Source organism: Tubulanus polymorphus, chromosome 1 (assembly GCF_964204645.1).
Source record: "Tubulanus polymorphus chromosome 1, tnTubPoly1.2, whole genome shotgun sequence".
In the NCBI taxonomy this organism is placed as follows: domain Eukaryota; kingdom Metazoa; phylum Nemertea; class Palaeonemertea; order Tubulaniformes; family Tubulanidae; genus Tubulanus; species Tubulanus polymorphus.
This window is the reverse complement of record NC_134025.1, coordinates 28,179,020-28,191,097: the sequence shown is the minus strand read 5'-3', so window position 1 is coordinate 28,191,097 and position 12,078 is coordinate 28,179,020. Positions and strand designations below refer to the sequence as shown.

General features: G+C 38.9%; 1 protein-coding gene across 1 annotated transcript; it reads right to left on the bottom strand.

Annotated features, from left to right (window-relative positions):
- Positions 1-1,784: 1,784 nt before the first annotated feature.
- LOC141902160 (ribosomal protein S6 kinase delta-1-like) lies at positions 1,785-8,449 on the bottom strand. Its single transcript, XM_074789803.1, has 13 exons — positions 8,345-8,449; positions 8,016-8,051; positions 7,808-7,925; positions 7,618-7,733; positions 7,365-7,540; positions 6,108-6,838; positions 5,768-5,889; positions 5,535-5,690; positions 3,812-5,454; positions 3,338-3,465; positions 3,115-3,197; positions 2,897-2,992; positions 1,785-2,700 (listed from the first exon to the last, which is right to left on the bottom strand). The coding sequence occupies exons 1-13, from the start codon at positions 8,447-8,449 to the stop codon at positions 2,584-2,586; spliced, it is 3,627 nt and encodes a 1,208-aa protein (XP_074645904.1). The 3' UTR covers positions 1,785-2,583.
- Positions 8,450-12,078: the final 3,629 nt, after the last annotated feature.

Sequence of the window (12,078 nt, the reverse complement as noted above, 5' to 3'; positions counted from 1 at the left end):
AACCAACTACGGACCAATAAACTTCTACAAGAAAAAGTGCGTGGCTCCTTTACGAGATTGCATTCGAGTTGTTGAGAGCGCTAACAACAAAACATACAAATGTAAAACAACTAAGCTTACGCGAATTTCAACTGATTTCATTATTACTATAACTGGAAGTAGCCTTTCTATCATATGCCTTTCTTTGACTGTCATGATGTATATAATTTTGCCAAAACTTCGAACATTCCCTGGTAAGCTTTTGTTAAATCTTTCGATTTCGTTGATTTTGTCTCACATTTTACTCGTTTCGACTATGGAAATTACGAATTCGTATTTATGCGTGGCTTTTGCCGCTTTGAAACACTACATTTGGTTGGTTGTATTTGTATCGATGAAGGCGTTGGCCATTGACATGTATTTCGTTTTATCGTCGAATCTAGCAACAGTTTTCAAGTTTAACCAGAACAAATCAATCATTCGGTTTCTTGTAGTAATCTGGTTACTTCCGATTTCGGTAGTTATACCTTGTATATTCTTGCATTTCAGCGACACTACGTCTCTGCGTGGTGTAGTTTATGGAAATCCGAGAATCTGTTGGATCAAAGATTTCAATTTCCTATTGTACAGTTTTGTTGTACCAGTAGGTCTTATTATTATCGGTAATACCGTTATGTCGGTATTGATCATCAGGAGTATAATTCGTTCTAAGAAATCCTTGAATCAACAGCCCGTCCATCGGACCTTAATCAATATATTTTTTCGTATGTCAATAATTATCGGTTTGACGTGGATTATAGGATTTGTAGCTATAGCTGTAGAACAGGAAATAGTATGGTACATATTTGATGGTTTAAATTCGTGTCAAGGTATATTTATAGCTGTTACATTACTTTGTAATAAACATGTAATGAATCCACTGAAGAATAATTTTATAACATACGTAACTACTCTACGAATGACAATTAACAGAAATTAACTAATCGATGGTTTATTTTTCAAGCGACATCCAGCGCAGTACGTCCTTGTGTAATTTCACTCTCGAAGGAAAAAGCCTCTTGGATATTCATCGAAAAGTTGTTAGAAATATAAACACATGTATATTGTAAGTGTTCAATGCATTATCCCCGTTTTCTTGATGTTGACGTTGTTACGTTCGTAATGAATTCATTTACTTATTATTACATGGCTAAAATATGATGTTATTTGGTTCTTATGAAATTGAATGTTATAATGTATCTATTTATTTTTATAAGAAATCCTTGAATCAACAGCCCGCCCATCGGACCTTAATCAGTATATTTTTTCGTATGTCACTAATTATCGGTTTGACGTGGATTATAGGATTTGTAGCTATAGTTGTAGAACAGGAAATTGTATGGTACATCTTTGATGGTTTAAATTCGTGTCAAGATATATTCATAGCCGTTACATTACTTTGTAATAAACACGTAATGAATTTATTGAAAAATTCAAACTTCTAATTCGGATTCACCTCGGGTTACTTGTTTCTTGTAGCCTATGACGCACGGACTCAATAAATGGTTATTATGATGTAAACATGGTTGTAAAACATAGCTTAGTAAATGTAAATGCACAAATAAAAGATGTTAGTTGTAGTAATTAACTCATTGGGTTTTTGTTCAGTTTTTCGAATAGTCCGCGATGTTAGTCTATTCCATCTTGCATGAATCGCAGATATCCGTAACTTGGGTATATTTTCGACGACTAGCAACAAGGTCTTTTTAATTCATCATTATACGTTAGTTTTATTTAGTGATAAATGAAACAACATTTGACAATGAAATTTGATTGATACATTATGTAGAAAATTCTACAAAAACTTTACAATTCTACAAATACAACCAGTCTTCGGCTATCGGCACATTACATAAGCCTTTTTAAGGATTACTCCAAAAAAGGAAAAACATTTTTACCTGACACGAATGAAATCAATTAAAAGGCCGGGATTTCCATTTCGTTGCAGAGTTTGTTAAAACAGTTCCACTTTCATCAATCTGAGGCCAGTTATTGAAAATTGCTTAACGAAAACCGTAGGATGAATACTGCAGTACCAATGGACTTCAAATTGTCACTACACTGGTTATCTCCAATCATATTTTCAGCAACATGGCCCAGAAGGTAATGTCTGTAACTAAACGGTTCATTTCATACCTTCTAAGAACATATTGATATTTCAGGATTCCTTTTATAAAATAAAACAACATAACCAACAACAAACATCGACTACAGCAGAAACAGTTTTGAATACTATCAAATGTGAAAATTAAAGGAAACTTCGCTCTGTTTTATCAATCAAATGTGTATTTAATGATATACACAAATAATGGAAATACAATTACACTATTAAATGCACATTAAGATTATGTGTAAAGCACCAACAGACAACGAGTGATATATCACAGAAATAACAGTTATATATCTACATAGACATGATTTGACAGGTTTTTTGCATTGCTACGTCGCTGGATTGGAATTCCAGCCTGAATAAAAGCGTAAAATCTAAAGACAAATCATGTATCGTGAGCATTTTAAGTGTGACCAAATAAGTTTTAACAAGATCTCTTCTGCACTTGAGATTAATTATCGTTTAGTCTGAAGGTCGAGCCAGTTTATCGACTGAAAAAACGGATGCATTTTGATGTCATCAGATCCATTAACACCGGACCCGAGTCGCTCGCTAGGATTGAATCGTAATAGCTGAAAATGGAAAACACAATTCTCAATGATCTTGTTTATGTACCGGCACATACCGGTATTATTGCTAACATATACAGTAAACCCAATGAAACTCGGAATAATTTTGCCAGTTTGAGAGGTAGGTGAAGTTTACACTAGTATTAGTACTTGATAAATTCATTCAACTCAGAAATGCCAAAGCCAGGTTATGCCCTACCTCAGTGAGAAGAGATCGGCCTTCCTTTGAAACATGTTCGGGAATATTAAGCTGTGTATGCGATGAAAATCCGGATGGATGACACGATGCTAACGGCTAGATTGATAAATGAACCAATATTTTAATATTCTATATATAATTATTATAATACATCATCGGATATAATAAATGTGTATTAAACATAAAACCAACATACACCCGTACATATATATACATACCTTACAAGTTAACAGTTCGAATAATATTGCACCAAAACTCCACCAATCAGAAGCAGGCCCTGCTTCGCCTAAACAATGCAACTCTGAAATCATTGTCAAAAACGGTGTTAAGTGCATATTTACCGTTAAAAGTCTTTTATTTAGGGAGTGATTAATATTCAGTACGATAGCATCTAAGCCCAGGCTTCACAATATTAGTGACATTCCTGTGTGAATAATTTACCTGGAGCGACGAAATATTCATCATAAGATTCGGGATATATAACACGATTTACATGAGACCATTCGCTGTAATACGTGATCAATATGTGACCTCGCTCTCCCAACAATATATTATCCGGTCTTAAATCCCTGAAAAAACATTTTATATTAAGAATACATGTAGCAAGTACTTCATAGCAACATTCATCAGAAAATCTAAGTTTTTAAGCAGATACATTTGATACATCGAAAATGCGAATGGACTGCAACTTAGAGACTTTTAATTGAAAATGAACTAACGAATAAACTACCAAGACCAGAAATCAAATATCCCTTCAGCACACTTTGAAAAAAGTGATCCAGGAAGGTTTTTTGTACTGTAGCCGTCTCGATATCAGCCCCAGTTTCGAATCTTTGCTGAAAGCAGACGACTACTAGCGGAGGTAGTTCAAGGCAACAGTTCGATACCTGTATAAGCATCGAATAAATTACTTACCGACAAATAATTCCGATTGAATGTAGCATAGATAAACAGGTCACTAGCTCAGCAGCCCATTGACGAACGCAATTCTCGGGAATAATCACATTTTTAGCTTCCACCGAACCGGAAAGCGTCGTATCCAGTTGAGCGAACAACGACGAAAAGTTCCTTTTTCGAGACTTTGAGCTGCTTGTACAAGAATCGAGACTACGATCGAGAGACGGCTCTTTTTGTAGTAAAATGCGTGAACTTTCGCTCGATAACGATCGCTGCATTTTGAATTCTTTACGCTTTGACTTCGCGCCGCTGGATGTAACATTCGTGTTAATTCCCGGCGAGGAAACGACAACCGCGGCTTCAGCCTCGTCGTCTACTCCCGCATCTTCTAAACGATCTACGCTCTGAGATATTTCGCCGTTTTTCGGTTTTCGACTAGTTTCGTACTCTAAAGGATTTTCTAAGTAATCGTCGATAGTCACGCGCTGGGTGGCGCCACCGTCGCGTAAATCAGAAACGACTTTAAAGCCGCTAGTATCTATCTTACAAGGAGAACCAGAAATCGCATCGTCATGCTGATTCTTCTTTTCGTCGGCATCAAACACCTCGTCAGTTGAAGCGCTTGTTTTACGCTCGCTGGCGCCACCTAGCGTTTCGGTAACGCTCGACAATAATTTGCGAGCGTTTTTCACGAGTTCTTCGGTCGTCGGGAGTATATTATCAGATTTCGGCGCCGACTCTTCGGGCATATCGTTCAACAGTTCGTCGAAACTCAATCGAGGCTTGTTCGTTTCGCCGAACACCGGTTCATCGCCATTCTCGCCGTCGTCGTCGTCTAAAGTCGGTAACGGACTATTAAACGCGTGGTCCGGCGGCACATCGCCGCTACTGTGACGATGATCGCTGTCGAAATTATAAATACTGAAGTTCTCAATTCCCGACTTGGACCCGTTGAGTACTTCGGAAAACTGCTGCGAGTTGACACTTCGCGGAGATATCGGCGACTGGATTTCTTCGTAATCCAGCGACGAAAAGCTAGAATTCTGACGTTTCAGCGATTGAGGACGATCGGTGATCGTTTCACCGGTTTCGGGAGATGTATACGGTTTATCGGCAACTTTCGCGTTATCGTCGCTGTTAATAATCTGCGCGTTCATCTCGCCGTCTACAGTCGCTACGTCCGTTTTCGAAGCGAGACTAAACTGAACTTTTAATTCGTTGATATCTCCGGTCATACTCTCGCGACGGTACTCGTTAATGAATTGTGCGTAACTGTCACTACATTCTAGTTCATGACTACTGTTACTTTTCTCGTGCAACAAATCGGGTGAATTCCTTTCGGCCGCCGTTGCTAACGATTTCGTATTGGCTTCATCGATAAAACTCGGACCGGAATTAGGACTGCACGCCACGATGACTCTCTGACCGGAATAGATATTCGTATTATCAGACGGTAAACGTATTTCAGTATCTGGCTCCCTCTGGAGGAGTAAATACGCGCTAATATAACTCCATAATTTTCCACCAGTCGCGTGTTGCAGTAACAGATACAACGACGACTCTGTTTCGTAAAACTTATAAAGTTGAACCATAAATGGAATATATGTCGGGACGACATTATTTTTCTGTTGACTGAATGATGTCGGCGACTTCTGAATCGTCTGCAAAATAGAATCGATTTCATCAGATCCCTACCAGATGCAAGGAAAAATTTTGTCGCTTTCCGAAGCAAGCCGCTTACCTTCATGACAAATGTATTGTTTGAGCTTTTGTCTAAAACGAGCATCACTTTATCTATAATTCCCAGAACTCTATAATTACGTAATTCTGATATCGGTCCACGAAGATGCGAGATGCTCTTATCATTTTCCAACGATGGAGAAAGACGACTATCAGTCTAAAATAGAACGATCTAATTTAAATGAAAACGAGCTTCAGTATAACAAGAGTTAAGCTGTCAATCGAATATCTTACCGCCCATCTTTTCTCATCCGTTATATCAGGCGCAAGGTAACGATTATACAAATACTCAGCTTTCAGTAAATATTGAGCCGTCTTTCTGCGAACGGCTTCCCTTCTTGCTTTATTCATATCACCTATAAATGAAAATAATAGATTAGTAGCACTAAGGACCAGATCACGTATCCCCCATCATATAATGCAGTTAAAATACTTGTACGGGATCTCTACACTAGTCACCAAAAAATACTTTCAAAGCACGAACTGAAGTGGATAAAATCTAATCCAAGCAAATAATCCACCAAACATATACAGTATAAGATAATATTAGAGAATAGCATTCACAGAAACTTACTCTGAACACCTTCCAATAATATTGCGACACCACCTTTATAATAACGGAATGCCATTTCATTATTACCGTTCGCTTCGCATTCTTTAGCCATACTGATTTGGCTAGCGGCTTGACATATATAATCATTACGTCCGCCGATATCGATCTGACTGACGCTATCGGCGCGAACTCTCTCGTCGTCTTTAGATATAATGTTCATCATCGCTTCCGACAACGTGCGATTTAATTTCGGTTTCGCGAAGTCTTCCGACGATTCGATCGATTCGGCCGCAGAGGGAGGAGCCGTGCTGGCGGCAGCGACCGAGTTTTCGGCGGCCTCTTCGCACGGAGATATATCCGGGTAATCTAACTGCGCGTCGCTCGTCGGATCCACGCGAATGATCGTCTCATCTTCGTTGACTTTATCGCGACTGTACGAAAATGGGAAATGTTGCGGCGAAGGTTGCGCCGATTTGTTCTCGAGTTCGGCGCACACACTCATCGCCGATAGCAACCACATGTTGCTAATGCGATGCGGCTGCTTAGCAACGCCGTTCGTATCGACGTCGTCCTTCAACGGGTCGAAAAACGATAAATCATTTTCAGGAATGTCGGTCGTCGAATCATCGTCATCATCATCATCATCATCTTCATCTTCGTCATCACCATTTTCATTTGAATCTATGCTGATATTTTCGACTGATTTTCGATATTTCCAAACTCCTCCCAGACTCGCGTTTGACTTCCCTTCGCTACAAATAAACAAAACATCATCACCATCAAATTTAGAAAACTGATCATTTGATGCCTTAGAAAAGATTTGACAATAAGTTAAGGAGAGCATTGTTCAAAGAAATCTGCACAAGTTTCAATAGGAGAGGTTATCATCAATTACAATGTGCATGTATGACTGGGTCAGGGAAAACGTTATTCGCACGTCGTGTACATATCCACCTCCAAGCAGATATTCTGAATACAACATATCATCTTTCTATTTGCCTTATTATCAAACATCTTTGGATATAAGTTTACTGCAGTTTGACTATGTACAAATGGAATGTCAATAATGCCCATAATATAATCCAAGGAAGTCATTCTATATCTTTGTCAATGATATCTCGCCACTATCAGTTTGCGTACAAATAGAACCGACATTCTACGAATCGATATCACTGCCAAGCCCAATAAGGGCCAAGGCGCTCAACAGTTATCGTTGTTAGATTTTATAAGGCATCAAAAATTATTTTCTGGTTGATTTTGACAGAGTCGATGACTTACGGTAAAGACTCTGCCGATGTGGTTGGTATTTGTTCAAGACTATCCCCTTGTAGAGAACCGGCATCAGATATCGAAAATGAATCCGTACTCATATCCTGATTAGGAGATCCAACTCTTTCTGGCTCTAGAGGGCAGGTGTTTTCAAACGCTTTGTTGGGATCCAGTTTTTCTCCACCCTGAAATCGATATAATAGGGCCTATCATTGCTGTTGAGGAGAATCACGTCTACAGACAAAACAAAAATGAGTATTACCTCAAAAAACCTTTTAAATGATTCATGATTGTAAAGGTGGGACTGTCTCCCTAGAAATACCATCAGCTCAAAGGCAGCATGTCTTCTTTGTTCAATAACAGCTTCATCGAACCTTCCTGTATTTTAACAATAATAGATAATTATCCTGTAGCCTTTTCAATTGTCTCAACGAACGGACTCGGCAACATACCAAAAACTGTGGGTTTAGCGAACACTGGGAATTCCTCTTTTCTCTGCAGTTTACGATGTAAGTCAGCCAGCACCACGTACAACTTCTTAAAATCATTATATCGTTTCCAAATGACAATCTGAAAATGAGAACAGTTAACATTTAGGCCTACCTAATTCACTAATGTCAAAGTTATATAAGAAAACCATTCCAATTCACCAGCAGTTACCTCTTCAACAAGATCAGTGGTTTCTCTAGAAAAAAGCTGGAAATATAGTCAGAAATGTTGATCGTCAGTACACACAGCATAAAACGGTTCATTTTTAACTATAAATTGGGCTGTGGGGAGGGAGATGCCAGATGCTAGATGAACAATTCAAAACAATCGACTGTCATGCAGTGGACTCTTTCTGAAATTCTAATTTTAGGGCCGAGCCGGACGAATTACATGGTGGGCAATACAATGCCTACACAAAAACCAGTCACTTTAGGGACATATTTTAGCGACTTTTAACTAATGATTGAACATAATTAAACTTAAAATACAAACAACGTTACCTTATAAGTGACTTTGTATACTGTGTACCCTTTGGGATGCTTTCTGGGGTCAGATACATCGAAACATCTGACCCACTGGTCTTGTTTTGAAGACATATTTCCCATTTGACATATCCCAATTCAATTTCAATTTAAACTCAAAACTATATTGTCACATATAATGAGGCGAAATGATGACATCCGTCATACGACTTACCACTTACGTTTTACGAATTATGACTTACATTTAACTACTACATATGACGACTTACGTATTATATTAGTATGTAATTCCTCAAGTGCCATGCGACTTACGAGTTAAGATTTACGAATTAATTAATGAATTCCATAAGGAATTCCATAAATGATGATGGTTATTGAACATTTTAAGATAGACAAAATTGTATACATAGTAGTTTTGGGAAATTAAAAGGAGTAGCATTATTTCATATCGGATTCGAACCCAAAAATACTGGCCAAAATGGTCTTCAGGATGATGGGGTGAATGTATAGGTGTACTAATTAACAAATGTATTATGAACTATGGACACATTTTTATCTATCTATTAATCGAATATACGTGACGGATTCGAACCCAAATCACATGGGTGTCCCTATTTTCAGGAACGCGCAAATCTTGGCCGTACCTGAAAATAGGGTATGCGTACAAGTGAAGGTCGGTGGCGTAGAGACCCAGAGCTGTCAAAATTTGAATCGATTTTCTGCTGTCAAAATCGTCTAACATTAAAGTGTACAGAAATGAATATCCATAGGGCCTAAGCAGTTATCACATTATTTCCACCTTCTCCGATCCATATCACTATCAGTGTCAGTGGCAGATGATGAACAAATTTGTTGGAGAGAATGAAAAATTGCTAACCCATTTCTTTTCTTCTTCAGATTCCAGGCTGATTCAATTGAATTTGATAGCCTGTTACAAGTAGTAGGTAATGTAAGATTAGGAAGAGATCATGTCTATTCAACTGCTTTGTCCAGAAGTAAGGAATCAACTTCGATCAGGGGTAGCTATTACGAGTCCTACTCAGTGCATCGAAGAATTAGTTCTTAATTCTATAGACAGCTGCGCTACGTGTATCGCTGTACGAATTAATGAAAACTGCGAAAAAATACAAGTAGTCGATAATGGAAATGGTATATCTAAAGACGATCTGGAGGTTGTTGGTAAAAGGTGAGTACGCTGTTTTAAGCTAGCGAGTTTCATCTGAGCTAGGCTACCAGTAGTCTAGATACCAGCTGATCTACCTCTAGAATAGACCAAATACCCAGTGGCGTTGGAAGTGCAGCTGCGGCGAAAGCTGTGGCAATATAATTTTTTGTTCTTTGAATACCATGTTTTTTAAGAAATGAAAGTAAATTCGCCGCAGCATTAAAACCTTTCAAAAATCGTCAATTGGCCACGGCAATCAGAAATTGCCTCCAACGCGCCTGATACCAGCAAAACCTTAAAGCATCATCTCACGGCTTGATGCTAGACTAACTTTCTGTAGGCTGACCCCGAATGAAGAATACCAGGCTCCTGTCAAGCGTCAGGTCCCTGTGTGCATATCTAAAGATATATTAAAGTTAGGCGACTCAAATGTGTTGCCTTTCTCTCAACTCCTGTGTGACTTTGTTAAAATTTGATGTATTTTTTAGATATTTTACCAGCAAATGTCATTGTATCGATGACCTGTCTAATCTTCGTCACTACGGCTACAGAGGGGAGGCTCTAGCGAGCATCGTCGATATTAGCGCGTCTATCGAAATAGAAACGTGTCACGAAGATCAAACGTACCGTAAACTGATAGAACGTGGTCGATCAATCGCGATTGAAACATCTAAAACGAAACGACCGAGTCACGGAACCACTATTACTGTACTCAAACTATTCTATAACCAACCGGTCAGGCGTAAACATCTGAATTCAGGTCTCGAAATTGAGAGAATTCGCGAACGCCTCGAATCGATCTGTTTGATAAATAACGAAGTTAGTTTATCGTTGAGAAACGACGCGACGAATTCGATTCTAATTCAAATTCGTAGAAGTACCTCGCAGCTCGGTACGTTCCGGCAATTGTACGGAGCGTCAATATCCGATCAGTTGAGAGAGGTTTCCTACGCGGCTGAAAATATCGAAGTAACCGGTTTCATCGCGCGCGAAGGCCACGGCAATAACTCGATACAATTCGTGTATGTGAATAAGCGAGTCGTTTTGAAAAGTAAAATTCACACGTGTTTGAATTATTTCCTCTCGAAATCGCTAATCGTTCGACCGAAATCCGATGAATCTAAAACGACCGGTCGAAGAGGCGCGATTTACCGTGAACATTTCCCGGTGTTTGTGATTATGATCGACTGTCCGGTTTCTACGTACGATATCACGTTCGATCCTTCAAAGACGTTCATCGAATTTCACAATTGGTCGCCCGTCGTTGATAACCTCGCTAAGATGATTGACAGATTTCTGAAGTCGCAAGATTTAATCGTCGCAAGCGCCGCTAATATGGAAGGATCCGATGACAATTCTGCACAGGTTGCGCGTTTAGCTGATGGGCAGATATTCAATGAGATAACTACCCTGAACGCGGCAAATTGTCTTCATTCGAGTCGTGTTCAAAGATCTGTCCAGGATATAGAGAATAACGCACCAAACATTGAACATAATGAGAATGAGCAGAATGTTCAAGCAGTGAATACTCCTATGAATACAGTACCTGTTTCTGTGAAGAGAAATGATGAACAAAATGCTGCCTGTAGTTCATTTTCATCATCATCATCATCCTCTGAAGAAAGAGATGAAACTCAGCACAAAAACGGCAGCCGCTCTGATTATGAAAACGAATCTCCATTACACGTTCCAGAAGATGAAAATCACCCAGAAACGGACGACTCGATAGTTTTAACTCAGACGAGTAAAGAATCGTTCTGCGTAACTAACAGCGGTAGACGATTAACATTGAAAGACAGGTTAGACCAGTTGATGAAACTAAAAGCGGAAAATTCAAAGATTCGACTTCCTCCGAAAACGGAGAAATCCATCAAGACGCCATCATGTCTTAAAAGACGAAATCAGAATGTGACTAAGACATCGAATAAAGCTGTCAGTTTGTGTAGAAATAATGCACAAAATGAATGTTCACAGTTTCATTTGAAAACGAATGCTTCACCACCTAAGAAGAGGAAATTGAATTCTGAAATGGAGAGACGACAAACTGAGAGACAGAAACCTCGTTCAGTCAAAACGATGGTTGATGTCGCAATTCAGTGTAATCCTATCGAAAACGGTGACAAGTCGTCCAGAGTTTCTCCGGAGATATTCGAATTCAAACCAGAACTCTGTAGACAAGGGGAAGTTTCGAAGATTTTTATAGATGAAAACTTTCTACAATCTCAGATGTTCCCGGTAGAAACACCGATCTGTAAGGGTCATATCGAATATTGGCTTGATGATTCGCGACGGAACAAGGTGCGCCCAATTTTTGAAACAAATGAAATAAATAACAATTTCATGTTTCCATTTTGCTCGAAAAACAGGAGTTACCAGTGTTTACATAGATGTCCTCCAGCTATAAGTCAACTCTATTATTGTTCTCCGGACAGAAGCGATGAAAAGCCAATCATCCATAGAACTAAAGACATACCCAAAACAGATGTATCACTTCAATTTACACAGTATCCAGTATGGATTCATCATAACACCCATAGAACTAGAGACAAACCCATGACGATTAAATGTGCACGGTATTCAGTACAGA

Coding starts and splice junctions, on each gene's coding strand:
- LOC141902160 (XM_074789803.1), bottom strand. CDS start 8,449: ATGGGAAATATGTCTTCAAAACAAGACCAGTGGGTCAGATGTTTCGAT. Junction 5,691..5,767: donor CGGATGAGAAAAGATGGGCG/GTAAGATATTCG, acceptor GTTCTATTTTAG/ACTGATAGTCGTCTTTCTCC. Junction 2,993..3,114: donor TCGAACTGTTAACTTGTAAG/GTATGTATATAT, acceptor TTATCAATCTAG/CCGTTAGCATCGTGTCATCC.